Below are 27405 nucleotides of genomic sequence, written 5' to 3'. Positions count from 1 at the left end.
AATCCGTGCCATTGGTTCCCGCCAAAATGTATCTTCTTCCTACTAGATGACTGTTATTATATAAACCCCAGTTTTCTCCATTCCTGGCTGGCTCTTCCCTGTTTCTGAAATAAAGAGATGTTGTACCTGATTCTCGCCTCCAGTTATTAACGACACTACAGGTTCATCCACACTTTTGCGTGTGCCATGACTAGGAAGCATGGGTCTGGCAGGGTTTCCACTTTCTTGGCATGGGTCAGAGTGGTTTCCCCTTGTCCCACTCCTTTCCAAGGGAAAAACCTGCTCTTTAACAAATAGATCAGAGCAATTGGCAATCCAGGGAAAACCCAAATTGCCATTTTCTCCGATTGAGCACCCAAGAGCAATTTCCCCCAGGGGAAAGCAGTGGAACAAGAGGAAGTGTGGATATGTGTTATGTACACATCTATAGCTAAAGGAAATTGCACATATCTGGGCCTCTTTAAATTCTCTTTGTATTATTAGGAGGTCAAGAAATGTGCTGTTTCCTGGCAGACATAGATGTATACATTAAATACATATATGCATTTCATCAGGATATCTTGGATTAATTTCTCTTTCTAAATTTCTGGGCTTCTTCAAAACTGGTATTTCAATCAGGATACAGTATTTAGGGTGAATATATCTCACTTTCTAAAGTGGGCAGCGAATCAGAAAATGTGCCAGATCCTTTGCCTCATGTTGTCTACAAATACTTAGGTGCTCACTGTGTGGCCCAAGGGATCTCTTTTCTTTTCACGGCATGTAAAAAGCACATTGTGAGGGTTTGGTGATCTCTTAATACCAATATCTCAGAGGGTGAATGCTCTCTTTGGCAGATTGAAATGGTTTTATAGGTGGTCTAAAGATACAAGGACACTAATGAGATTACCCTGGCCATTACCACATAGCTCAGCTAATGTTCTTTGAGGAAAGTATAAATACTTTTGTGGGTCACAAAGCTATATATTGTGTGCCAGGTCTGAAGACATCTCATTTGCAAACTGCAGTTGTTACATGGCTATTATAATGGGTGTGTGTGTTAGGGGAGGGGTAGTACCTCTGTTGGGGGACATGTCATGCTCTTCCTGGGGTAGTTTGTCTACCTTTGGTCCCCACCTTGCACTCAGCTCTCATCTGTGGCTCCTAGAAGCTGTTGGCATGTGACAGCAGCTATACCCAGGAATGGACTACAATTTCCACCAGTCCCAACCAGTGAGCTTGATGGCCAAGTGAACCCTTTCTGTTCATAAAAATATATTCCTCCATAGCATAAAAAATAAGTGGTTTACAACAATATCTATGTACAATAAAAACAAACAATTAAAAATAAAATAAAACCAGAGGTCATCAACTAATTATCACAGAAATATGTTTCATTTAATTTCCTGCATAATCTTAGTTGCACAGAAAGGTTTTAACCAGGCATTTAAAGGGTAAAACAAGAAGGCACTTGCTGAAATTTCTATTATTGGATAACTATCTCCAGAATGTCTAATTACTGAAACCTTTGGCATAATTAAAATCATACTGAGATGTGTGTTTAATATGACTGCATAAGGGCAAAACTAGTTCTGGATGTGACTCTCCAAATCTCTCAACCTGGGCCTTGTGACTCTTCCCTGGTTGCACCCCCTCACTGGTGCTGCTACACATGTGAAATCCTTACATGCTGCTGGTACACGTGATTGTCCAATTCAGCTTGTATATTCAGTATATTTCTTGTTTTTGAACAGATTCTTGTATTCCAACCTACATTTGGTGAAACATTCCATGGATTCCTCTGATGGATACTTACGAGAATTCCTAATTAGTCTTAGTCATAATTTTCTTAACCACTTTGCATAGACCATCAAACCAGCCAAGTTGCATAGATTGTGTGTAGTTATTAATTATAGAAGTTATCAAATAGAACTTGAGTTCTGTGAGAATCTGCTGGAAGAAGGCATCAACAAGATTTGGAGGTTTGTTCAAAAAAGGTTGACACAAACTCCTCAGACTATATAGTGTCACATGAATATTGCTGCTCAATCTGTGAGACCATTTTTTACACCATTGATTTCTCCGTTGACTCTTGCAGATTCGGTTGTAGGTATGCATTCTGTTAGAGGACCTAGGGTCACTGATATTGGAAAGCGGTTGCTTTCTGTTCGTTCTGACACTTCAAAAGTGTTCACAAAAGCAAATACCTGTAATGGAGACACTACAATGTGATCAATATCACTTCCACCATGTTTTATAGAATCATAGAATTGTAAAGTTGGATTTAATCCAACCCCCAGCAATGCAGGAATCTTTCCCCCCAACATGGGACTTGAACCCACAATCTTGAAATTAAGAGCCTCATGCTCTACTGACTGAGCTACCCCTATTTGTTCAAATTAAGTATACTGACTCTTAGAAATGGCTTCAGGACTCCCATGAAGGATATATAAATCATGTTGGAATACAAATTCCAACAATTTCAGGCCCTGTGCATTATATTTTTTGCCCAAAGTAAAAATGAGCGAACAACAGAGAACCTGCGCAAACCGCTGACACCAAACCCTACATATATTAAGTAAAATAGAAACATCATCACCCCCACCCCACCCATCTCCTCATCCTGTCCACCTCTTTCCCCCTTTTCTTCCTAATGTCTCAACAAACGAATCTGACTTGTAAAAATGTTACTGACTTGTAAAAAAAATACGAGAGAGATATTGCACATACTTTGTAAATCAAGAAAATCTTTTTTAAAAAATTAAAAAAGAAATATATATTCAAAGTCTAAGCCTAAAGGTAGCAAGAGACCCTACGCAGTTCCTCCAATTTGGGCATTAAAATCCCCACACAGTGTAAATGCTGTGGGGAATTTATGATTGATTTGTTCCAGTAGGAATGTTAAATATGACCAAATCATGGTGGTTAGTGACAGATTATTAGTAGGGGGAAAGTAGGTGTTTATACAGAAGAGTAAGGTTCTTACTTCAGTTTTGTTTTGATGTGGAAAATTATATTTTGAATCCCAAAATGTGCTCTCCAAACTCTCCCTGTCAATTCAAGTGACATAAACAAAGTCAAGCCCCCACTTCTTCAGCCCTTTCTAAATTTCTGAACAGCTGGCTGGCCGAAAGGTGGAAGCAGGGTGTTGGTGGCGAAGCTTGAGACCAAGTCTCTTCCAGACATATTGTTATAGCAAGGGTACCAGAGTCTGTTACTGTTTAGCAGAAAATAATATAGGGCAGTATGTAGATAATATTAGGAGTATTGGAGGGAAGAAAATACAAGCTAAGCTTCCTTTCCAGGCCAAGGCCTCACCTGGGATGGAGGACGTTACCATGACAAAGGGTGTTGATGGCCTATTCCAGATAAATCACGGGGCCTGCGCAAAAGAGTTGCCATGCTTACTATGGTTTAGGATTGAAAAAAGGGGGAAGGGGCAGGCTGTGCTCACAAGAAAAGTGTTCCTTTCAAAACTAGGCTTGGGATAGCAGATGGATGGGGAGTTGTTGTTTGGAGCAGGGGTTTCTGGGAACAAGAAAGGGCTGCAGCTGTCAGAGCTGGCTGGGAAGCAGGAACAAAGGGGTGGTGGTGCTTTAGGGTCGCTTTGTCCACAGTGCTTGGCTGCTGTGAGGAACAAGCTGCGTTTGAGTTCACAGTGCTATGAGGTCTGCACCCGTTCCATCTAAACTGAAGAGTAAATATGTGTAATTTCTTAAAAGGCACTTCCACCTCTGTCATGTTGGGGTTCTCAGTGAAAACACGGCCCTGAGTGAGCACCTGTAAGCCCTTGGGACCTCATGCCCTGCTCAGCAGAGATTGCAGATGGAGCTCAGCCTTAGTTGAAACCCTCCCAACGTTTTGTGAGGAAAAATTCCGGGCACACCCCACAGCCTCCCTGCCACTGACCCCTTCCTTGCCTGCCTGCTCACCCACTCCTTCTCTCCCCTCTCTTAACTTTGCTGCCTTCAGCCTCCTTATCCATCTTTTTTTATTATTCCCAACCTATCAGGTTCCAGGAAAGAATGTAAAGACATTTCTAGATGTTTTCTAGTCAGTTATGATATACTGTATTAAAAGGAGAGCTCAAGGTATCATAATTTGCTTTTCTATAATTGCCCCTAGGCCTGGGTGTGCTCTTTAATGAAACACTCTCTTGGAAGCTTCATACAGAGACAGTGAAAGTCGAAGCACAGAAGACCATAGGGTCATTGATAAAGTTCTGTTACAACAAGGGAGGGCAGCTGATTGGACCCTGCCCTGAAGGTAGCAAAGTGCTTGCTCAAATGCTCTATGGTGTTGAAATCTCTGTCTCTGATTAAAGTTTTGGAAACTGCAGAATAATTTTGTTCGGAAGCTTATGCTCTCTACCATCAGGAATATCAGCAGCTCTTCTTCATACAGAATCTGAGTAGCCAGCAATTAAGGCAAGAGCGGACTGCACAAGTATATTCTAACAATTGCTACTATGCATATTGAGTGTTTCCTGTGCTGTGCTATATGGAATTTGGTGATAACCAACTCTGGAAAACAGTGTGTTGAGATGTTTTAGACTAGAGATCCCAGAGATCGCTTTCTGAAACCTGTTCACACAAGCAAGCAGGTACACCCTGGCAGAAACAGTGCAGCTTCTTTTGAGTGACAATAATAACTTTGTCACATTCAGAGTGGCCTTCTATGTACTGGCTGGGGGGAAGAAGAAGGAAGGAAAGGGAAAAGAAAAAGAATCAGGAAAAATAAGTTGGCTAAAATATCTATAAATTGCTGTGATGATTCGGAGGTTTAATTTGCAACCATACATCCAGAATATGAGCCAACATCCATGTATGATCGGTATTGTTTTATTGGTAATGTTGCTCTGGGTTCGTCATGACCTTTGGGTAGAATAATAAACTCATATTGAATTGATTTTTTTTTTTTTGCATTGCCTGGAATGTGTCCTTGAAAGCTGATAATGATTCTTGTTTGCCTACTTGAGCAGCCAGAAGAAGAGAAAGTGCTTGCAGTTACTGCCTCATCTGCAGGGTTCTGCTGCTCAGAACGGTTACAGTTGGGTTTGTCAGTGGTGCGGCATCAAGGGTACCTGGTGTGGGATTAAAATCAGATTTCTCCAAGCTTCTTCCAACTTTTTTGTTTTTTCCTGGCCCTACTCTGTCACTTATCCTTCTTGCTCTCACCACCAGAACCTCTTTCTTCCTTTCTAACCAGGAGGTTGTGAGGGCTGCTGAAGATGTCAGATAGTCTGGATGCTGAAGAGAAACCTCCAGCCCCTCCACTGAGAATGAACAGCAACAACCGCGATTCTTCAGCAGTGAACCACGGCTCCAAACCTCTCCCCATGGCTCCAGAAGAGAAGAACAAGAAAGCTCGGCTCCGTTCCATCTTTCCAGGAGGGGATAAAAGTAATGTATCAGCAATGCAAAGGGCTTCCAGCCCTCTCCTATTCTGTTGGTTTCATGTCTGCTTTTCTTGATTGTTCAGCTACATTGCTTCTTAATAAAAAGGGCAATTAAAATTGCCAGAGACTTATGGGTTTAGCCGTTGTTCGGAAAGAGGTGCTGTTTAATTTTTGCTGGAATTGTTTGGTGCATGCAAATTTAGAGTTAGAAGAAGAGGTCTGGGTTTCAAATAGCCTCTTCATTTGTCTTTCTTGGAACTGAGCACATAGGGAGCTGATGGCTCATAGTACAGTAACTATCTTTGCAGTGAAATCCTTCTTGCCATCAGAAAATAGGGTGTTGGCTATGGTGGGATATAGGAAAGCCCAGGCCAGATCATAGCCTAGAATTCAACCCCCTGCAATGCAAGGCGAGGGTTTTCTCAGTTGTTGTATTCAGCTTTTGGAATCTGCTCTTCTCTGAAGTGCAACAGGCATAAACCTTAATTGTTTTTTGATGCCAGTCTTAAGACCTATTTTTTTCATCAAGCATTTGTTGATTGATAGCTTTTAGTAATATCTTGGCAATGCTTTTCTTCCGTGATTTGTTCTACTGATGTTTTGAGTTACTGTTTTAATTAATTTATTGGTTTAATAATTATTTATACCCACCTTTCCTCCATGGAGCTCAAGGAGCCCCTCACTGCTTCTCCCCTACCTTCTTCACCCCCGCAACAACCCTGTGAGACAGGCATGTTGATCCTTTTATGCTTGTAATGTTTGCTCTGAGGATAAGTGCCTCTACAGGGTTTCCTATTGTCTGGAATCTTTTTAGCTGGAAATTCTGGTGTTTGAACGTGGATCCTTCTGTATGCAAAGTATATGTTTTTTTCTACTGAGCTATAGTCTCTCCTCATGAGGTTGGCTCCCTCTCCATAGTTTGATGAAGGAAGGACACTTGCAGGATGAGGCCCCTATTCCCCTCACAGGCCTACAATTCTTAGATTTCCTGAGGAAGCTGGATTGATTGTTCAACCATTTTGGGAATTGTATCTCTGTAAGTGGTCTTCTAATGACTCTCAGCAGTTTAACAAACTACAATTCTCAGGATTCTTTCAGGGAAGCAATGGCTGTTGAATGTGGGGTGATATTGGTTTAAAGTGTAGTGAAGATGAAGCCTCAATTGAGAAGAGGTGTGTGCCAGTTTCCCTTACTGAAGCATGAGCACTTAATTGATATCTAAAGGGAGGCAGTGGCCAGTTCCCTCTTATATTATGTAACAACATTTCACCACCCATTTATATAGATTTGACTGTTCTTTTAAACTTTACTCAATGACCCCTTAAACCTAATTTCTGCCACAATGGCTGGAGAGTAATGAGAGGCCAAGACCATTTTGTTATCTGCTGTTCAGAGTGATGCACACTGAAAAGATAGGAAAACTTGTTGCAGGCCATCTCTTAGTTGAAAATTAAAGTGTGAACATATTATAGATCTTAAAAAGGGCTGGGAGACTGGGGAGAAGCATGGGGTCTGGAAGGAGTTGCTCTGGCATGCTGAGATAGTATATCGTTGCTGCCTCTAACAACTGCTGCAGGAAAACCATTTACCAATTGATATAACTGTGAAGGTTGGAATCCTGGGCAGAAATTTTGCCAGATAATTGTTTAGTAAGGGTTTAGCAATTAAATTAATAAGGATGAATTTAACATTTGGGATTAGTTCATGCACAGTGTTTTTGAGTACATGTGAGCATTCCAGTTTGCTCCTGGAGACATTTGTATCTGCCGTACACAGATCCAAACTGTCAGGCCATTTATTCTTGGATATTGTCTATTCTGACTGGCAGCAGCACGCCAGGAACTTAAGTAGGTGGTATCACCCTCCCAGGTGAGAAGAGGGGTGACCTGGATGTCTCTGAGTATAAATGACTATCATATTTTGAAAAGCTGGTATCCTTGGATAAAACTCGTCAGTTTTGTTGAGTTAATTCAACTAAGTAGTTTTCATTGGATTTTGAATAAATGTGCAATTATTTGTTACTGTTTTGAATCTTACTAGGTTATTATATTATTTAGTGGGTTGCACAAACTGCTATTCTGAATATTGCTTTTTATAAGGTAGGGCTGGGGTCACTGGGGATGAGTTTATGGAACCCAAGGGAGGGGCTGAAAAGGTTTGGGAACTACTGTCCTTCACAAAGCATGACTAAGTCTGGATCCAGCCCTGAGGAAGCTGCCTTAAACAGAGTCCACTTAGCTCGGTCTTGTTGACAATGGCTATTGGTTGCAGCTCTTCAGAGTTTCACAGAAATCTATTCCAAACCAACCTGGAGTTGTTAGGGATTGAATCTGGGACCTTTTGCACACGAAGCCTCGGGTTCTGCCACTGAGTTATGTCCCATCGTCCAGCAGTTTTTTAAATGAACATCACAACAGTTAAGGGGAAAGAGCTGTAGCTCAGCTTTAGAGCACCTGCCTTATGTGAAAAAGATCAACCCTTGGCATTTCTGGGTAAGGCTGGGAAGGATTCCTGTCTGAAATGTTGGAGAGTAGCTGCCATTCAGCATTAGCAGCCTAGGACTAGGTGGACCAATGGTCTGATTCTGTACAGGCAACTCCCCATTTACATGCATTTATACGCACATCACTCCAAACTTGGCAGTGGCCCAAAAATGTCATGAAAAGGAGTGGAATGGGGTGGGGGTGGGGTGGAACGGGGTGTTTACAGGCTTTCTCAATGATGTTTCAAATATATGTGATTTCACTTAAATGCACAGTGCCTTGGAAGGTAACCACTGTATAAATTAGGAGTTGCCTGCACAAGGCATCAGTGGTATCCAACTAAGTTCTACTTAGAACAGACCCACTGAAATTAATGGACCTAAGTTAGCCATGTTGGTTAATTTCATGGTTCTCTTCTGAGCAAGACTAGCATTGGATACAATTCCATGTCTTTGTGTTTACTTTCTTTCTACCTGAAGGAATTAGATGCTGCAAGGCTGCCTAGGCTTTTGAGGAGTGGGTACATCTCCACTTCTTTAAAGGTGGTGGGTTCCACCCTGTTGTATAAAGGTATATTAACCACTCTCTTCATCACCCTGATTGCATGAGGGCTTTGTCTGAAGTCCTTAACAATTGTGCCTCTGTGAAGTCTACATTTCATTCACTCTTTTATGCAACAAAAAGTCTGCAAAGGAATTAAAGAAATGTCTATTAATACAAGCTTTAGTCAACTGCTCAACTAAGTTATTGGTTAAATTTGCTTATTGGCAAAACCAGTATTTCTCTGTATCATATTGCCTCACAACTTGATCCACTAAATGCAGAGATGGGGAACCTATGCACACCCCCACACACCAATGTTGTTGGACTCCAGTTCCCATCAGCCACTGTGAAACAGGATGGTGGTGGAAGTTGAAGTTTGATGACACCTGGAAGGTCGCGGGTTTTCTAGTCCTGAACTGATGCACAGGACTATTTCTAGTTTGTCATGGATTGGCTGGACGCAGAGGGAGGCACCAATGGGGAAACTCACAGGGAAACACCCAAGGATAGAAAGCTCAGAGCCCAGAGATTGGTGATGGGATGATGATGATGAAGGGTCAGAGGGAGAAGTTTGAGAGGTGTTGAAAGTTGAAGAAGTAACAGGATTTAGAGAGCAGGAAGAGGCTGTGGCAGAGAGAAGTCCAGAATCAGAAGCAAAGGTGGAAGCAGGAGCAGAGGGAGGCCAAGAGGCAGGGATGAGTTGGTGGGCTGGTGAAGAAGCCAGGGTGTCTCCCCCTCCTGGTCTCCCAGGACCAGAAGAGGTATGAAGCAGGGGAAGCAGAGAGTGGTGCACAGGTGCTTGGGAAGGACCCGGGGGAGGAGATTTAGGTACCTTCAGCCCCCACAAGTGCCTCATAGGGGCAAGCTGTACCAAGAAGAATTGCTGTGCTCATTAGACCTGGCACTCTTGAGCTGACCTTGTTTCTTCTAATAAAGAGTTAACTTCACTTACCGGTACTTCATGTGATATATTCCTGGCAATCGCCCCTGATAACCCCATGGAGGCTGTTCATACCTTTTGGGTTTAAATGATACATTATCAAGTAATGCACATGCCCTTAGCTTACAGGAGCAGTGTTCTGTAAAGTTGCATTTTTGTGGACATTTACCAAAGCAAGCCCCCCTAGGACTTAATTTTGAACAAACAGGTATAGGATTGCACTGTTATGGTGCTGTTTCATTATCCAGATTTTGCAGTCAAGGGTCCTTCTGGATTAAATTCTATCCTCCCACTTTCCATATTTTGCTTTGAATAAGCCTGACTGTAAAATGCATAAAAAATAATTACGCAGGAAAATAAGTGCTTGTTAACATTTTACTTCTAGCCAATAAGAAGAAGGAGAAAGAACGTCCTGAAATCTCTCTCCCTTCAGACTTCGAACACACGATCCATGTGGGGTTTGATGCAGTCACTGGGGAATTCACAGTAAGTCATCTTTTTGTCCTCTGTTTGCTTCATTGCAAACTTATGCAAACTTCCTTGGCTAAATTGGCTTTCTTTGCAGCCATTTGTTCTGTGCAGACCTCACTTGCGTGCAGAGTGAACATGTGTATGGGAGGTGGTGGAATCGCACCTGGCAACCTTGCAAGGGTTGCTAATCACACTCACAGAGCTTACACACATCTTACTTTGGATGCAAATGAGCTCTAGTGACAGGAAACCTACAACCCTCCAAATGTTGCTGGGCTTCAACTCCCATGATCCATGACCATTGGTTATGCTTTGTTGGGGCTGTTGAGAATTGGGAGCCCCAACAGCAGCCAGAGGGCCACGGGTTCCAGACCCCTGCTCTATGCTGACATTATGCTAGATGCAGACTGAAATTGGGGGGCTGTCAAGCATGATCCCACTCCCCTCCTGTGCACATTTACTCTACACGCAAGTAATGTCTGCTTAGGCTATCCCCTTGCCCACACAGGAGGAAGGTAGCTAGATTTCCTTGGGTGACACTTGTGTACTTTTGAGTATTCTACTGCAAACAATTGTTGCTTAACTCTCCCGACTCCATGGGTTGCTTGTTATGGACTGCAAACTATGGAAACTCTGGGGAAAGAGCTGAAGATGCTCTATGGATGTATTCTGTGGGACAGTTTTATTTATTTAGATGATTTATAAACCAGTTGATCAAGGAGCTCTCCAAGTTGGCTATAAATGCAATTGTGCAAATAAAACATAGCTAAAACCCAGAAACCAATTAAAAAATGTATAACCAAGCCTTTCAGCAGGTGTCCCTAATCGGGGAACCAGCCCAATGTCAATGGGCAAGGAGTTCCATAGCACTTTAGGAATAAATAACTACTCTTTTTAACACAGACCTGTGGTCTCAACAGACTGCCTCTAGGTTTATATCCAACTCTCTTATGAGCTGGTGTAGAAACCACACATTTCATGCAGACTAGCACCCTGGTTAACATTTTGCCACCTAACTGTGGCATATGACATAGATTGCCAATTTGAATATGCTGTCCAAACATGCTGCAGGTAGAGAAGAGTTTGTGGCATTTCTGGACATGAGCAGAAAGGCTCTGTACGGCATTGAGCCAGGCTCACACTTATGCCTGCCCCTTCTATGCTGCGCTGCGGTCTGCCCCTCTATGCTGCGCTGCGGCCTGTTCTCCCGGTAGTTGCCTTCCAGGTGTTCTGATAAACAAGATGTGAGCTTAAATACTCATATATGGAGCTAGAAGAGGATTTGGTGCCATCACAACCTCTCCTTATAATGGCTCTTCAGGGTAGGATTATTTCGCCTTTCCCCACGTGCTTCCTTTACCTCTTAAGTATGCCTTCCTTGCTGTCCACTAATCAATCATTCTTCCTCACAGAAGGAAAGAATTCTGCTAACACTCAAAATAGCATTGTGGGATTGTTTAATTCTTGGACTGGGATAGTAGGCTGCAGTTGTACCCATTGATCCTCTGGCTTTTCGCCCTTTGCCTAAAGCACTTGAGAAGGACACAGGAGCCCAGAGACCTTTTAATTGTAGCTGGAATGGAGCTTCACTTCATTCTTGCACATTTCTCGAACATCCCAAGAAAGATACTTGATAAGGATTTAATGACGAGTGCTTGAGGAATTTGATTTCTGTGAATTCCGATGTGAGCTGACTTCATCCTCATCAAAGGGATTGATGTGTAGATTGCAACTACTTATCCTTCTGATTTTGCACTTTTCCAAAATCTGTGACATAGTTTTTACATCAAAAAGCAAACCAACAAGCAAAACAAAACATGTTACAAAGGTGAATTTTAGCATAAAATTTGTTCAGAGATACATACATTGATGCAAAATACATATTTTGTAATAATATATATTTTATGCTGAATATGTGTGTCTTTTTTTTTAAAAAAATCACAGATTAATGAATAAGCAGGGTGGAGAGGGGTTATGAATAAACATGTGAGAAATTTATATGGAACAGAAATAGATTGATCCAACCATCCCTAGATTTAATGCCTGATCTCTGTAGATGACCAACCCCCTTCTCCCATATAATTAATTTCCTCCCCCATATAATTAATCTATCTTTCAAGAGATTTTAAAAAACCACACTTCAGATGTATTTCAAGAGTCACTGGATTTGGGAAATACCCATTTTATCCGTGTCAAAACCTTGCCTCATTTTGAGCCTGTAGGAAATCTTAGTGATTGAAAATATTCTTTGTGAGTAGGTATTCTGGAAACACGGGGGGGGGGGGGTGTTGCAATGCTTTCTTCAACTACTTATCCTCATAACTGAGTGGTTATTCTCTTTCTTCCTTCAGGCATTTATTTTCTTTCTCACTTGACTAGGAGAAATGAAACTATTATTTTCTGATGCCCTAAGGTGACCTTCTCTAACTTGAGATGTTTGGGACCACAGCTCCCATCAGCCCTGGCCAATATGACTGTGCAGGTTGGGCCTGATGGGAGATGTAGTCTAAAACCTTGGAAGGCACCAGGTTGGGCAAGGCTTCACTAAGGGATATAGATCTCAGACCCTAACATATAAAACGTAGGTGTGGTATTGGGGAACACATTTCCTTGTGGCTTGATTCCATGGTGTTATGGTTAACATTTAGATGAAGAAATCGAGTAGGGTGGATAGATCACATGGAAAGGAACAGAGTCAGCATTGCCAGCCCCCAGTGTGGCCCTCTATTTTTATGGATTGTTCCCCATGTGCTTTTCCATCCCATGATTCTGCAGTCTAAATTTTACCAGAGTGACAGTGTGGGATCCAGAAACAAGAGTTGCCTTCATGATACAGCATCAATGCATTAAATTGTGTCTGTTTTAGTTCCCTGGTCTTTCTTGTAAGATTCCCTGAAATTGAGATTTATTTTAACGGGGGGGGGGGGAGAGGGAGTGGTTGAGGTTTTTGATACAAAATTGTTTATTGAGGGTAATAGCCCTCAGGAGTCATAGTTACTGCACCAAGTTATGGTGATCATCAAGCTAGTTCCTCTTGGTGACCAGTTCGCACAGCAAGGGAACATAAGTATCCTTGGAATCACATGGGAGTTTCTGTTCCCTGAAGAACCAGATCTTCTTAGCTCCATAACCACAGCTGGTTCAGTTAATTAGCTATGGGTCTGTGACATCTTGAGCTTTTCCTTATTTCCTTTATATATTGGTAAGTATATTGTGACAAGGGTTCTGCCACATCACCAGGCCTCTTAACAAAAGTATTTCCACAGTGTTCACATTTTTTTCTCTATCTCTCAAAAGTTTGGAAGTGTCAGGGGATTGTTCAAAATCTGCACAAATGTTCCTTCTTCATTTTAGAGGATTGCAGTAGCTGCCGTGCCTGATCTGTTGGTTATGTGCCATGCGCAATGTCCAGCGTGCACAGTTTTACTCCAATACATAATGCCAGCCAGTGTTCTGGATGGATTCCCTGTGTTACTCATTGCTGCATCCAAAATCACAGCTGGGGATACCTGCTGCATGGGCTTTGAAGTCTGGCTTTCAGTCATTAGCATCCAATGACATGATGTTGATTGTCACAAATGCATGTCTGAATTCCCATTTTGTTTCGCTTGGAGCCACCACAAATAGCAGAAATTGGGACACAGAGCGCTAAATTTAACAACTTAAAATGATTAGGCAAAAGAAGCATGCTTCTGAGGCCTATAGATAGTTATGGTGAAAAGTTGGTGCATTAATAAGGTGGGGAAATTTTGTTTTCCACTATTTTTGAATGAGAATTCTGCAAAGCATGCCTTTTAATGAGACAGATTTGCATTCCCCGTCTAGAAGGAAAACTGGCTGCAACTCAAACTCATAAAGGTTCTAATTTTAAAAACCAAAAGGAAATGATGGATTTAGGTTGTATAAAATCAAGTGGCATATATATATATATATATATATATATATATATATATATATATATATATATATATGGCATATATGTATGTTGCCAAGAGTTTTCTCTCTGGCATTATGTTTGGCATAATTTGGTTTGACCCTGTTTGTAGACTCCAAAAACAAAACAAAAATCCAGAATTGGTTGGTTTTTCCATTCGCAGCATTTTGTGTCCATTCGTACCCTGGCTATTTTTGAAAAACAGTTTTTAATAACGTGACTAGGAAAGTCATATGAGGCTGCAGTCCTGAACAACTTTAGGCTGAAATTCTAATCCCACTTGCCTGGGAGTAAGCCCCACTGAATTCAGTAAGGCTTATTTCTGAGTAGACATGGTTACGATTGCACTGTCAATGGGATATAAACCCCACTGGACTTGCTGGCCCTTACTTTTAAACAAGTTTGCATGGGATTGCATTGTAAATGTTACACAAAGACTTTTCAGAATTACCAAGGTGGGCTTAAGCATGAAATAATTCTTGGAAGAAGGCTCTTTGTACCCACCACAACTGTTTTAATACTGAATATTTGACCTAGTCACTTGGCAGTATGATTTTTCCAGTGAGCAACAAACATCCCACAACCTGGTTAAAATGGGGAATAGCTGCTTCCAAACTTTGGACTTAATTGTGATTTATTTCCTCCTCCCCTTCTGTTTTTCATAGTCTGTCTTCCTGTAGCCTGTCAATGACTACTACTTTGTTTGCTACTTCCCTCGTTTTAGACTGGGTTACCCACACACACACAACCTTGACCTTCCCTGCCCCATTCCGACCCATTGGATTTCACCTCTTTCCCACCGTCTGAGTTGTCCCACATTCTGTTTTAACTTTCTTTTCTTTCTTTATTTACGTCCATTGCAGCCAGATCTCTATGGCTCACAGATGTGCACAGGGAAGTTTCCAGAGGTGCGTCACAGGCCCAAAAGAAGCTTGCATCCAAGTGCTTCTTTGAGATGTCATAGCACTGCAGCGGCAGGTTCCATGTGTGTGCAGTAGATTTCGTTGCTTGGCTTATTCCAACTTTTTCATCGTTAACCCCAAACTCCAAAGGCCCATGTCACATCTCATTTTTGCAGAGAACCTTGTAGGAGGAAGGGGAGAAAAAAAACCCAGTTTTGTTAGAATGTAGCTGTAAGCTGGGGTGGCAAAATAAAGGGATGCTTTGATGCACTTTGAGTGAGTTACTGCTTCAATGTTAATTGTGCTGTTAAGGGGTGGGGGAGACGGTTGCTCCTTGAATTTAGGAAATTATGCTGGATGTTCCAAGACAAGTTTCTCGGAAATCAAAACACCTCAATACAAACTTCTAGATTTTGTACTTCGGTGGATGCAGCCACTGCTCCTAACTCCTGCAGTATTATTATTATTATTATTATTATTATTATTATTATTATTATTACACAGTAGAGGGAAGGAGTGGGGAAAGAGGGTGCATTTTAAGTACTGTACCAGCTACCTTATATAACTTAGCACCACCATTTTGATTCCAAATTGCAGCTCCTCCTTTGAACTAGGGAAAATATCCTTGAGTGGGCATTTAATGCATCAGGAGGTAGCTTTGGCCTTGGTAGCACCTGCTGTTATCATCTGAGTAGAAAGCATTTATCTTGTTATGCATGAGCTATCCAGTGTAAGTTTCCTAAAGCACCCGGTGTTGTCCTCCAGTGTAGAGTAGTGTTTCGTCTTCTTCCCTGAAGCACCAGGGAAATGAGATAAGCTTTGCCGCCATTGGTCCATGGATCAGCAAGAGTTGAATTAACGATGAGCTTCATGCACCTTTTTTTCCTGTCACAGTCATAACTTTTTGTGTTGTTGTTTTTTAAGTTGGATCCAGGTTTTAGCTCTTTGTTTTAATAGAGGATGAGAGAATGATTGCACCTGCTGTAAAGTGTCTAGCTTTTTAAACTCTTGGGCATCAATCAAAGGCTCCAAATGTAATATTACAGGTAGCGTGGGATTCTTGGTAAGGAACTGTGCTGGCAGAATATAAACACTGATGAAATGCCCTGAATCGTCATCCTTTCCACTTGCTCTTCACAGGGGATTCCGGAGCAGTGGGCTAGGCTGCTGCAGACCTCCAATATAACAAAACTGGAACAGAAGAAGAACCCTCAAGCTGTTCTGGATGTTCTCAAATTCTATGATTCCAAAGAGACAGTAAACAACCAGAAATATATGAGCTTTACATCTGGAGGTAAGGAGGCAATGATGGCAGAGAAGACACTATCAGAACCAAAAATAAAAAAATAAAAATCAATAAAAAGTTTAAAAATAAAAAAGACTAGATAAGGGAAGAATGACCCACACGCCTTATATGGATATAAATCTCAGCTATGCTTTTTTGTGTGTGTGAGACTCAGGCTCATGCGCTGCCTCCTTCCCATTCCTCTTGGACTTCCCATTAACCTCATTAGTGTTGTGCCTGAATTGTAAACCATGGTTATGCTTCAGTATGGTTTATTAAAACAAGTTAGTTTCATAAACTACAGTTTGGATTCGGTTTGTTTCAGTAAACCATAGTTAAGACAAACCACAGTTTGTCAAATAATTTGCTGGATTGTGTTCCCAGTTCTCTAGATGAGGTTCTAGATGGCATATAATCTCCTAAGCACACCAGTCCAAATTCAGTTAGAAGTCCTCTTCAGATCAGTTTGGGAAGGTTGGTGTGGTACACACAGGACAAGGACATAGGAGGGGGAAAGTGTGTATGCCCTCGTGGCAGGTGAAGAGTGCCTCAGGAAAAGCATGGAAAGAGGGAGCACAATGAAACTGTACTTGAGATGACCATTGGGGATGGAGAAGGAAGAGGGGGACTCAGAGACACACAACAGTACGAAACAGGAGAGAAATGGGGAGAATAGCTAGAGAGAGGGGGAGCAAAGTGGGCTGCAAAAGGGGAGCAAGATGTTAACAGCTTAGAGGGGCAGAGAAGCAAGAGGGAAGACAGTGTAGAAAGACAGCACAGCACATGGCTCCACCTGGTCGCCTTAAGGGACTTTGGCACAGGGAGCTGAGTGTGCCACTAGAGAAGTCTTAATACAGCTTTGAAGCCTAACGCCAAGACAGAACCCTAGGGTGTGTCCCAGGGATCACCAGTGTACAGTTGTGGGTGCAGTGGTGCCTTTGAGGTCTTATTTTGCTGCCCACAAAGCCTCTGAGCACACACAGTACATAGAGCTGAAGCAGGAAGTTGAAAGCGTGACACTCTTTTGCAGCTCTCTGTGCTTTTCAAGGCTAGAATTAATTCTACAGGATATTGCTTTCCCCCAGATCCTTTGGAAAAGCAAAGCTAGTGTTGTGTTTGCTTTTTCATGATCTGGGAGAGGGAAGTGACATGGGATGGTGATGTCCTTGGTGATGTCCTATGAAAATAAAAAGAGAAAGAGAAAATGCAAATTCCTCCCTCAAACATAGATCTTAACCCTTGTTCCACACAGAAAGTGGTGGGTGCGCCCACCCAGCTCTCACCTGAGAGCTTCCCTCTCTTCTCCCAGCCTTCCACCCTGGGAAATCTTCCTTTCCTAGCCTTTCACACAGGGTCTTTCACCAACCATCGATCACCTTCATGTGTGTACCATCTCCTCATTGACCCAGAGTAGACAACACATGCACACACAAAACAGAAGCAAGAGCAAAGCAAGAAAGGGGGTGGTTATGCAAAAGAGACCTCAAAAGGCTTTTGATTTCCTTTTTCTTTTTTAAACTAAGCAGCAGCAAGGGAGGTTGTGATTGGAAGCAAATGAGTAGTATAGGGGAGGGCTTGACCCTGCCCAACATTGGCACACATGTGTCATCTCCTAACTGCCATGTACCCATTTAGGCTCAATGAAGCTATTGAGAACTTTTGTTTTTGCACATTTCAGATAAAAGTGCCCATGGATATATCGCAGCCCATCCTTCGGTGAGTATAAAAACCTGCTGTTGAACGTAAACGAATCTCCATTTTTTGAGGGGGGGGAATAGTGTCTCTGCTGAGATTTGTGGCTTGATGTGATTTGCAGCTGGCTCTGGATACCAGTTTCTGGGAATCAAAAATGTAGGGGAATGCCATTGTGCTCATGTCCCACTTGCAGGTTTTCCATAGAGGCCTCTGGCTGGCCACTGCAAGAACAGGATGTTGGAATAGATGGTCCCCATTTGGACTAATCCAACAGTCAGGCTTCTCTTATGTCTTTTTGCTTATAGAAATGCTTGATGAAATAGCAGTGTGTATTTAATGAAAATTGAATCACAGCAAAAAAAAGTTCAATTAAAGCAATCCCTATCAATACTGAGTTCTCAGTATGAATGTCTTATTTTCCATGCTGAATGGTTGAACTAGGACTTGCCTTCCCTCTTCTTATTCTTTTTAATGCTGAGATACCTAATTTTATGGACTCAATTACGCAACAGAGGCCATGCAATGGGCAGTCGAGAAATAGTATGGAAATGCTGGTAGAAGAGCAGATACCCTTCTCAGATTATCTGAGGAAACACTATAGCCCAATGAAATCATAGGCAGGACTTGAAATATAAGCAAAGGAATGAGAATGATAAAGGAATGTAATGTACAATATATATTTTTTTAGAAAAAAGTATTGCATTTAAAGCAGTAAACAGAGGATATAAACAGAAACATCATGGAAGTAAGGATGGGAAGTCGAAATGCTAAGGAATATTGTATTGAATTGAAACTGAATTAAATTTCTTAAATTGTATGAAAATCAATAAAAAAACAATTTAAAAAGAGAGAAATTGTGTCCGCTGCACGGTCTCTGAGAAGAAGTGGCGGGCCAAAATGAGCTCCCTGTAATGAATTCTGCAAGCATCTCATAAAATGAGAATTCCTTTTTGCCTTTGCCATTGTTTTTATAAAAATATAAGGTGGGCCTAATTAGGCTTGCGGACCGCAGACCCCCAGCCTTTGTCCTACAGCCAGACCTCCTCATGTTCTGATAGTAATCCCGCAAACAGCTGAAGCCTCATTTTATGTATACATCTTTTGCACATACAGACCACAAAGACTGCATCAGAACCTCCACTGGCTCCCCCAGTTTCTGAAGAGGAGGATGAGGAAGAAGAAGATGATGATGATGACAATGAGCCGCCACCTGTTATTGCCCCACGACCAGAGCATACAAAATCAGTGAGCTGCTAACAGTTTTAGTTTAAATTGTTGTCTGTATGGTAGGACCAGGTCTGCGTACAGTCGTACCTCGGGTTACGTATGCTCTGGGTTGCGTACTTTTCGGGTTACGAACTCCACTAACCTGGAAGCACAACCCGACACGCGCATGATTTGCACATGCGCAGAGCGTTTTTCGCAGGTTTTCAGTCTGAATTGTTCAGTTTACGTCCTTTTCAGGTTACGTACTGTAACCCGGAACGGATTAAGTACGTAACCCGGGGTACCACTGTATTTGCCCTTGTTCAGCAGGAGTGCATGGGATGGGGGTGGCAAAGGGGCACAGAATCTGGTGGTGATGCAGAATGCAAGCTTTTGGGAATCTCTGCTTTCCACGAATGTCTAGCCCTTATGGCTGCAGAGACACACCAAGTGCGACCTGGTGAAATTTTGTTAGCCGGATAGCCCGAAACAGCTTTTTTTAAACAATCCCCAGAGAAGTCTCTCTATGCAAATTTCCAGGTTTAACCCCTCTTGGCACAGAAATTGGATTGCCTCTGTGCTAACTCTTTAGCTGGTTTTGCTCAGAGCACACACTGCCTGTGGCAAAGCCAGTAGCTATTACAAGCCATGGAGGAAAATTCCTTTTGGAGGAACAACTTTGAGTTTAGTACCCAGTTTTAGGATTTTCTTTTGTAGGAAACTATGGCAGTCAGGTAGCTCTGCTCTGAGATTTATCACTTAATCCCAAGCTTTTCTGCATTGTGTGAAAAGGCATAGCAGAGCTCTTGGTTCAGGGTGTAATGTGTAAATTGAACAGTGTAATGGAAGTCTTGAAATCCATTATCTGCCTGCCAGGAGCTTAAATTAAACCTTTAGAGAGAAAGCAGTATAATATTTGTGAAAGCATAGGAGACAATTAAAGTGTTTCCTTGTATGTAGCTCATTGACAATTCATTATTGTTCAATTTCCCCAAGTTCACAATGGAATTAAGGTATTTCCCGCCATTGTTTCTTTCAGATTTACACACGTTCTGTCATTGAACCTGTTGCGGCTCCAGCCCCGGTGAAAGAACCTACAACCCCTCAACCTGAGAATTCCAACTCAAACACCTTGTATAGAAATACAGATCGGCAGCGGAAAAAATCCAAGATGACTGATGAGGAGATCCTAGAGAAATTAAGTGAGTGTTTCGCCCTTGGTTTCACACTATTGGTACTTGACCACAAATTTATTAAGGAGAAATCTATCAATGGATACCTAGCCATAATAACCAAGTGGAACCACCACGTTAAGAGGTAGGGTACCTCAAAGTACCAGCTAGTGGGAGGACACATATCTAGAGATATCATGACCTATTGATATCATGACCTCCTTGCTATTCTCCCAAATATATCTAGGTGGCTGCTGTCTAAGACAGGATGCTTGACTGGGTGGGTTTTGGGTCAAATCAAGCATAGCTGTTCTGTTCTTCTCATCCACCAGACTAGATAACCTGAATGAGCCTCCCAGGTTTCTGATTCCAAATGCTAATGGTCACTCTCATTGAAGCCAAGACTTGCAAGCAAGCTATTTTTACATGAGATCTCTCATGAGATGAAAACTCTTATGGATGAGCATTATTAATGAGGCAAAGCAACAATTGCCTGCCTGCCCCACATCTCCAAGCCTTTCCTTCCTTGATTGATTTTTGGTTGTTTCATGATTGTCTGTTCCCCCCCCCCCACTCAAGAATGTAATGTATGCCTGATTAAGGTGTCTGAGTAGTTGCCTTCCAGCCAACTTTGAGCTGGAGATTGAAAATCCAATGGAATTTCAAACAGTCTTCTGAAACATGATGTACTGCATTTGTCTGTATGACTGAGAGCTAATTAGGAAAATAATTAAGAATTAATTAACGAAGCTTTATGTTTGGAACCCAGGTGGTGCATCCACCCCCCCTAATTTTCTTCCTTCTTTAATGTCTCCAGGATTGACCTCCATCCACCTTCAGAAAGATGCCACACGGCTTTGTTTGATCTCTAAATCAGATTGACTCTTCTTTATTTTTTAAGGAAAAAATAAATAGATACCAGTAGCACATACAGTGGTACCTTGAGTTACAAAAGCCTCAGGTTACAAACGCTTCAGGTTACAAACTCCACTAACCTGGAAGAGTTACCTCAAGTTGAGAACTTTGCCCCAGGATGAGAACGGAAATTGTGTGCCGCTGGCACAGCACCAGCAAGAGGCCCCATTGGCTAAAGTGGTACCTCAGGTTAAGTACAGCTTCAGGTTAAGAACGGACCTCCGGAACAAATTAAGCTCGTAACTAGAGGTACCATTGTATAAGGCCTTATTCCACCTTGCCATGCAGTGTATTGTACCAATACCCTCTAGCTTTCCAAAGGGGATCTGAGCATTGAAGCAGTGAACTCCTGGAGGCAGAAGCTCAAGAGGCCTCTGCTTACCCACAGCTCCTGGGAACACAGGAATCTGCCTTATGTGAAGTAAAACCATTATCCCACCTAGCTCAGTATTGCCTACACTAACTGGCAGCAACTCAAGCAGGAGTATTTTCTAGCCCTACCTGGAGATGCTGCCAGGGGTTAAATCTGGGACCTCATGGGTGCAAAGTGGCTGCTCTGCCACTGAGCTATGGTCCTTGTTGGAAAAAAGTAGGGTGCTAGAAGCTGTTCCAGTAGTCTTGCCCTTTGGGCCGTTGAGCAGAACCAGAAGAGGACAGGTGTGTGCAAAGTCTATTCACTACTGAATTGGCACATTAGTTGGAATGGATGATATCAATAATAACATGAAAGGATGGGTGGAAGGGGGAAGTACCGCTACCCAACTTTGTTACCCCCCCCCCCACACACCTGTATGAAGCTTTAGAGTTTACCAGATATAATTATTAACTGCCTGGCCTTTCCCCCTTGTGAATGCAACAAAATATTCTGCCCAGCTCTAGTAACTGATCACAGAGTATTTGGGTTGTAGGAACATTATCTTCAGATCTACTGCACAGTCTTGTATATAGCATTGCATATTATCTGCAGGACTCTGGATCTCAGCATCTTTCTTCTCCCTTCACAATGAATTCTCCTTCAGCATAGCCCGTCATGTTGTAACTCCATGGTTCCTTAAATTGCCACCTGCTGTCCTTCCCTGTCTACTGCAATATTCAGGCAGTTTTTTATTTCTGCTTTTAGAAGCACCTAAATATCATGGCCAAGGTCGTTTTCAGTGTTATGACATGTGGAGGTGTCAACAGCAGCAGTTAATCTCTGTTGCCGCCTGCAATGCACAGCACCCTGTCCAAGGATACAGTGTGTTTCCTCTCTGTGTGCTTCCATTTAGCATGACTTGGCATCAAGTGCAGTCAGCAACAGGGGAACGGCCCTTATTCTCAGCTCCTTTAAATTAGTTGTACTAACTGTGCGCATTATTATTTATTCAATGAAATTACATTTTCTTCTTGTTGAATAATAATAATGAAATCAATATGCTTTGTGCATTTTAAGGTGTGATTAGCATGTTACCAAGTTCAGAATCTCTCATGCTCTTCCTGATCTGAAGGGTTTCCCTTCTCCAATTCCATTGCTTGGAGATTATCTAACTTCTTCCCCACTTGTACACAGATAGGCTCCCCTCCCCCCTTGAAATGAAAGTGGCCATAGATAATCTTCTTTCAGGTGCTGCTAACCCTTTAAAAATACTTCTAGACTACACTTCCACAATCTGGTGCCCTCTGATTTTTTTTTAACATACAACTCCAACCAGCCCCAGTCAGTTAAAAGTATGGATACAGGGAACCTTAGGCCCTTTGAAGAAGAAGAAGAAGAAAGCCCTCCCATGGAAGTGTCTGGTGAATTTTGCCCACCCACCCCAGTGTCTCTCCCACATGACTGAACACAACCTCAACTGAAAATATAAGTTCAGCACTAATAGGAACTTCACATTATATTATCCTTTTATCGTTCTTCGCTCTCTCTTAAAAGGTATTATCTTCCAGTAATGACTACCTTCCTTGGTTATTTTCAGGAAGCATTGTAAGTGTTGGAGACCCGAAAAAGAAATATACAAGGTTTGAAAAAATTGGCCAGGGGTAAGTATTGCCAAGGCACAGGGGCTCAGTTTTGATTATAGTATTTCTCCCCATTTATTCATGTATGTTTGGTTATACAAGTTATCACTGGCATATTTTCTATAGGGCAGGGACTACATTTTGGTTGCCTCATCTTTACACCTGGAGCTACCAATGTGAGCAACCATCAGTAATTCCCTGGTTCAGATCTCACCTCAACATCTTTGAGTATTCCACAGTATGGGAAAGATTAAATATTGCTGTTGTGTGCATCATGAGTAATATATTTTATCGCAGGAGGTATCACACAGAAACTGGACTTGTTTGCAAATAACACTAACCCAAGGTTTGTTTAAGCCGAGGCTTGTTCAACAAACCACAAGTTAATACAAGTTAGCCCACAGACAATCAAAGAAGGCGTGACTTGTTTCTTTAAAATTAGCTCTCTCTCCCCCCCCCCCAGCCATTCTTGAAGTCTGGTGAGCATCTATAGTTTGAGCATGTGGGATAGGGTGCAAGCAAACCATGGTTAAGGAAGGATGCTGTTTTTAAATGTAGTTCCATGCTATAGTTGAAAGAAATCAAGGTTCATAAGCCAACATCAAACCATGGCTTTAGATTGTGGTTTGTTGATAGTAAACAACCCATATTGGGCTTCTGGGCAGGGTTCACATGTAATGCTAACTCATGGTTTAACAAATCATAGTTTAATAAATCAGCATTTAGCATTGTGTGAGAATCAGGCTGACGTTTCATATTCAATCTCAAAATACATCTGACATCTGCCAGACTTATTTCTGTAGCTTGAAGAATGACATCTAGATATAAGCAGGTAGAAGGTTATCTAAATAAAATGCTCAAATCAAAATCCTCTGCACTTGAATTTTGGTTCTGCACTGACAACCATGAGTAAACAGGGTTTTTTAAAAATAATAATAAACAAATTGGATTAAACTTCCCTATTAGTCACAGAAAGCACATTAGCATTAACATTGGAATGATGAATGGCATATCCAATGGAAACATTGCATTAAACCGAGGGATCCAGGCTGTGGGAGAAAAAAAGTGAAATGCTCTTAAAATAATTTTGCTTGCTAATTAATATCCACAGTTCCAAACAAATTCTGGCATTGTAGAAAGACTGTTCAGTGAATGTCAGTGTTAAACATCTAATAACTTACCAGCTGCTTAATTGACAGAATCCCTTCTAAAACAGGGCAACACACTTTGTAGCAGTGACCAGCAGGCATAAGTATGTGCTCCTTTTTATTCGTGTTCTTCTTGTTTGGCACCTCCACATATCTTGACAACACATTCTATTTTCTTATAGAGCTTCAGGTACAGTTTATACAGCGATAGACGTTGCCACAGGGCAGGAGGTATGTGCAATGTTGGTGTCTGTTTCTTCTCTGCTTTTAAAATTCTACCCAGTTTTCTCATATAGTTTGTAATACACTTGCACACACTTTTGGGTTATTGCCTGCCTCTGATGCAGAACTGCATCACTTGTAAGTAAGAATGGGGGAGAAATTGGGTTCAGGTCACATTTAAAGGCAAACTTACCTAATTCATTCACATTTTCTGAAACAGTATATGAACTGAAGTGTAGGCACCCTTTGAAATATTCACAGTCTGAATTTTGCAATGCTGAGCAATGTGAACTGCAGGCAAGCAATGTGTACAAAAATGCATATATTAGTGGAAAATAACGTACATAAATGTGTTATGTTAGGAAGAACTGCTTTCCAAAATCTGTGTATAGGGGGAATGCAGCGGAGGTGGTATGGCTCTGAATACCACTTTTTGGGAATCATGAGTATGGAGACCACAGCTGCACTTGGGTCCTACCTGCAGGTATCCCATAGGCACCTGGTTAGCAACTGTGTAAACACGATGCTGGACGAGATGGGCCTTTACCCTGATCCAGCTGGGACTTATCATCTGTTCTTAAGCTTGATGGGTCTTAGTACTGATTATGGTAGCTGTAGCAGGAGACATAATGGATCTGGCAATCTCTGTGATGGCACACAGTCTGTTGGTTGTGACTATATGTAGTTGCAGCAGTTGATGTGACTTGCCCTCAGTGCTCATTTGCTGTAGAAGCAGGTGCTAAAATCCAGCTGCTAAGCCTGTCATAGTTAATATAATACCCACCTATCTTTTTAGGTGCTGGGTGGTCTCATAATGGAGATTCTATACATATTAGTTCCAGTGATGCTAATTGTTCCTAACACTTGGACAGACTCTTTGATTTCCAAAGTTTGCTATAAATATTAATTAAAGGAGGATCACTGTTAAATACCTGGGATTTGTATTTAGGTAACATGGAGGTTAGTTGACCTCAAGAGTTAAAGCTAAGGGAGGGGGAATCAAACTGAAGGTCAAAGGTCTAACCTTAAGCTATGCAGTTATGAGTCACTTGTGTCACACTCTGTACCATTCTGCATGTCGACCGAAGTGTGACCCATACAATGATTGGTCAAAGCACAGAAATGGCGGAGGCCTCTGAACTTCTTTGAGTTTGACTAATGTTGAGTTGTCAGCGTAATGTTTGCACCTTTTTTCACAATTATGGTGAAGCCCAGTAGAAAGATCAGGGTTTTTAAGCTTGGAAAGAAAGAGAGGTTAAGGGGCAGTCCAGATTCATTAACACTGATGCAAGTTTGGCTGTTGATATCAGCAAGATATACATTGCATTGACATTATCAGTGCTGGAACACTAGATAAAGTTGAGCAGGATACCTCCAGATATATAGTGGACTCTCAATTGCCAGTGATTTCAGAAAGAAATGGAACCCCCGGGAGTGCAGCTGAGACACTGTTTCACCCAGCATTTCATGGATAGCAATGGGTATGTTTGCTTTTTAAAAATTCCCCTTTTCACCCTATCGATTGTGACCACAGTGCTGCAATCGAATATACACACCATATAGCAGAAAATTCTTCTCCACCTCCTGTACATTTTATCCATTGCGTAGGATCCAACGGCTTCCTCCCTCCTATGGAAAGAGTCTTCCTCCCAGGGCAGGTCTCCTTCTGTCAGAGCAACCCATTTACTGTGCATACTGGTTTCTGAAGCAAAGTGTGTTAGCAAACTCTCCATAACTGTTTCCTAAGAATGTGAATCTGCTTGATGTCATTATAGAACTGATGCAACTTAGATATATTCAACAACATTTACTGTGCACTATAATGAATTCTTGGTGGTGGGAAGCTTAAGTTTTAGATCCAGATAAGTTCACAGCTGAGGAGTGTGTGAATCCCTCCTCTTACTCACAGATTATCTGCATGCAAACTGTCCCCATACTTTTCTCCTCAGCTGAGCTTCAATACCAGCTTGGCTAAGAGAAAAAAAACTTGGCGCAGAATGTACAGGGAGGTAAGTGGTGGGCGCAGAGTGCGCTTGGCTCCCCTCACTCACATGACCTAAATATAGAGCACCCCTCGTCCCCTGGGTTGTACGTGGCTGAGGCAGGCCTAGATTTAAACCAGGTGTGGGAAAGCTTTGCCCATCCAGATGTTGCTGAACTACAACTCCTATCAGCCCCAGCAAGCTTAGCCAATGGCCGGGGAGGATGGGAGCTGCATTTTGGCAACATCTGGAGGGCCACAGGTTCCCCACAACGTCTTTAAACCAATAAGTCTGAGAGGTGGTATAGTGACCCATGAAATCCCTGGTTTGATTCTCACTTTTACCATGAGCTTCCTAAGTAACTTTAGATTCCTCACCATTTGCAGCAATGCCAGCTAACCTTACAAGGTTGCTGCAGGAACTGCAACTAAATTATGCATGTCAAGCACTTTGGAGACCAGGAAGTGCTATGCAAATGCTAAGTATTATAGTTATTACCTAATTTGCCCTCTTAATTAACTTGGTGCTGTTCTCAGCAGTTACCTATCTAGTTGCCTCCAGTCTATTGCATTTATTTTGTGCATGTTTTTTTAAAAAATGTTTGTTTGTTTTTCTGAAGGGGAGGGTTCACAAAAACAAAAATTAAGTTTCATGAAAATGTCATTTCAGGTGGCTATAAAGCAAATGAATCTCCAGCAACAACCCAAAAAGGAATTAATAATCAATGAAATCCTGGTCATGAGGGAAAATAAGAATTCCAACATAGTTAACTACTTAGATAGGTAAGTATCTTCAAGTAACCTTCTGATAATGTTTTCTAGGAAGCTTTGGATAAAAATGTGATCAGTGGAGGAGGCTGGGCCACTAGGGCAAGTGGGGCATTGACCCACCAAGCTTGGTCTGTCCTAGGCCAGCCCCAACCTATTGCTTTGCTTACAACCAGTCTAGGAGGTCACACTGGCTCCACCTATGATTGGCTCTTGGTCTGCCTACTGTTTCTGCTCCCTGTCTTCTGCCCTATCAGTTCCAATGAGCACCAGCCCCCACTGGTTTTGAAGGTTTGCTGTAAGCCACTTTGGGCACAGCTCATTTTGGAAAGACAGCAAATGAGTAAATCAATCACTGGTGATCAAAG

The 27405-nt window shown here is 42.0% G+C and overlaps 1 protein-coding gene across 4 annotated transcripts in view; it reads left to right on the top strand.

The window, feature by feature from the left end:
- Positions 1 to 27405, top strand: part of PAK3 (p21 (RAC1) activated kinase 3) — a 76593-nt gene that overhangs the window by 41052 nt on the left and 8136 nt on the right. For 2 of the 4 annotated variants that reach the window (XM_033137341.1, XM_033137340.1), the window contains 10 exons: positions 5188 to 5381; positions 9729 to 9829; positions 14612 to 14656; positions 15791 to 15944; positions 17614 to 17651; positions 18744 to 18875; positions 19876 to 20038; positions 22876 to 22939; positions 24249 to 24297; positions 26940 to 27052. In XM_033137341.1, coding sequence (XP_032993232.1) covers positions 5210 to 5381; positions 9729 to 9829; positions 14612 to 14656; positions 15791 to 15944; positions 17614 to 17651; positions 18744 to 18875; positions 19876 to 20038; positions 22876 to 22939; positions 24249 to 24297; positions 26940 to 27052 — 1031 coding nt within the window. In that variant the 5' untranslated portion in view covers positions 5188 to 5209. Of the gene's footprint in view, positions 1 to 5187; positions 5382 to 9728; positions 9830 to 14611; positions 14657 to 15790; positions 15945 to 17613; positions 17652 to 18743; positions 18876 to 19875; positions 20039 to 22875; positions 22940 to 24248; positions 24298 to 26939; positions 27053 to 27405 lie in introns of those variants that run through there. The other 2 variants (XM_033137342.1, XM_033137343.1) reach the window with 2 other exon arrangements.

The sequence above is a fragment of the Lacerta agilis genome, chromosome Z, assembly GCF_009819535.1.
Source record: "Lacerta agilis isolate rLacAgi1 chromosome Z, rLacAgi1.pri, whole genome shotgun sequence".
In the NCBI taxonomy this organism is placed as follows: Eukaryota; Metazoa; Chordata; class Lepidosauria; order Squamata; family Lacertidae; genus Lacerta; species Lacerta agilis.
The sequence above is the reverse complement of the archived record's forward strand: the minus strand, read 5'-3'. Positions and strand labels throughout refer to the sequence as shown.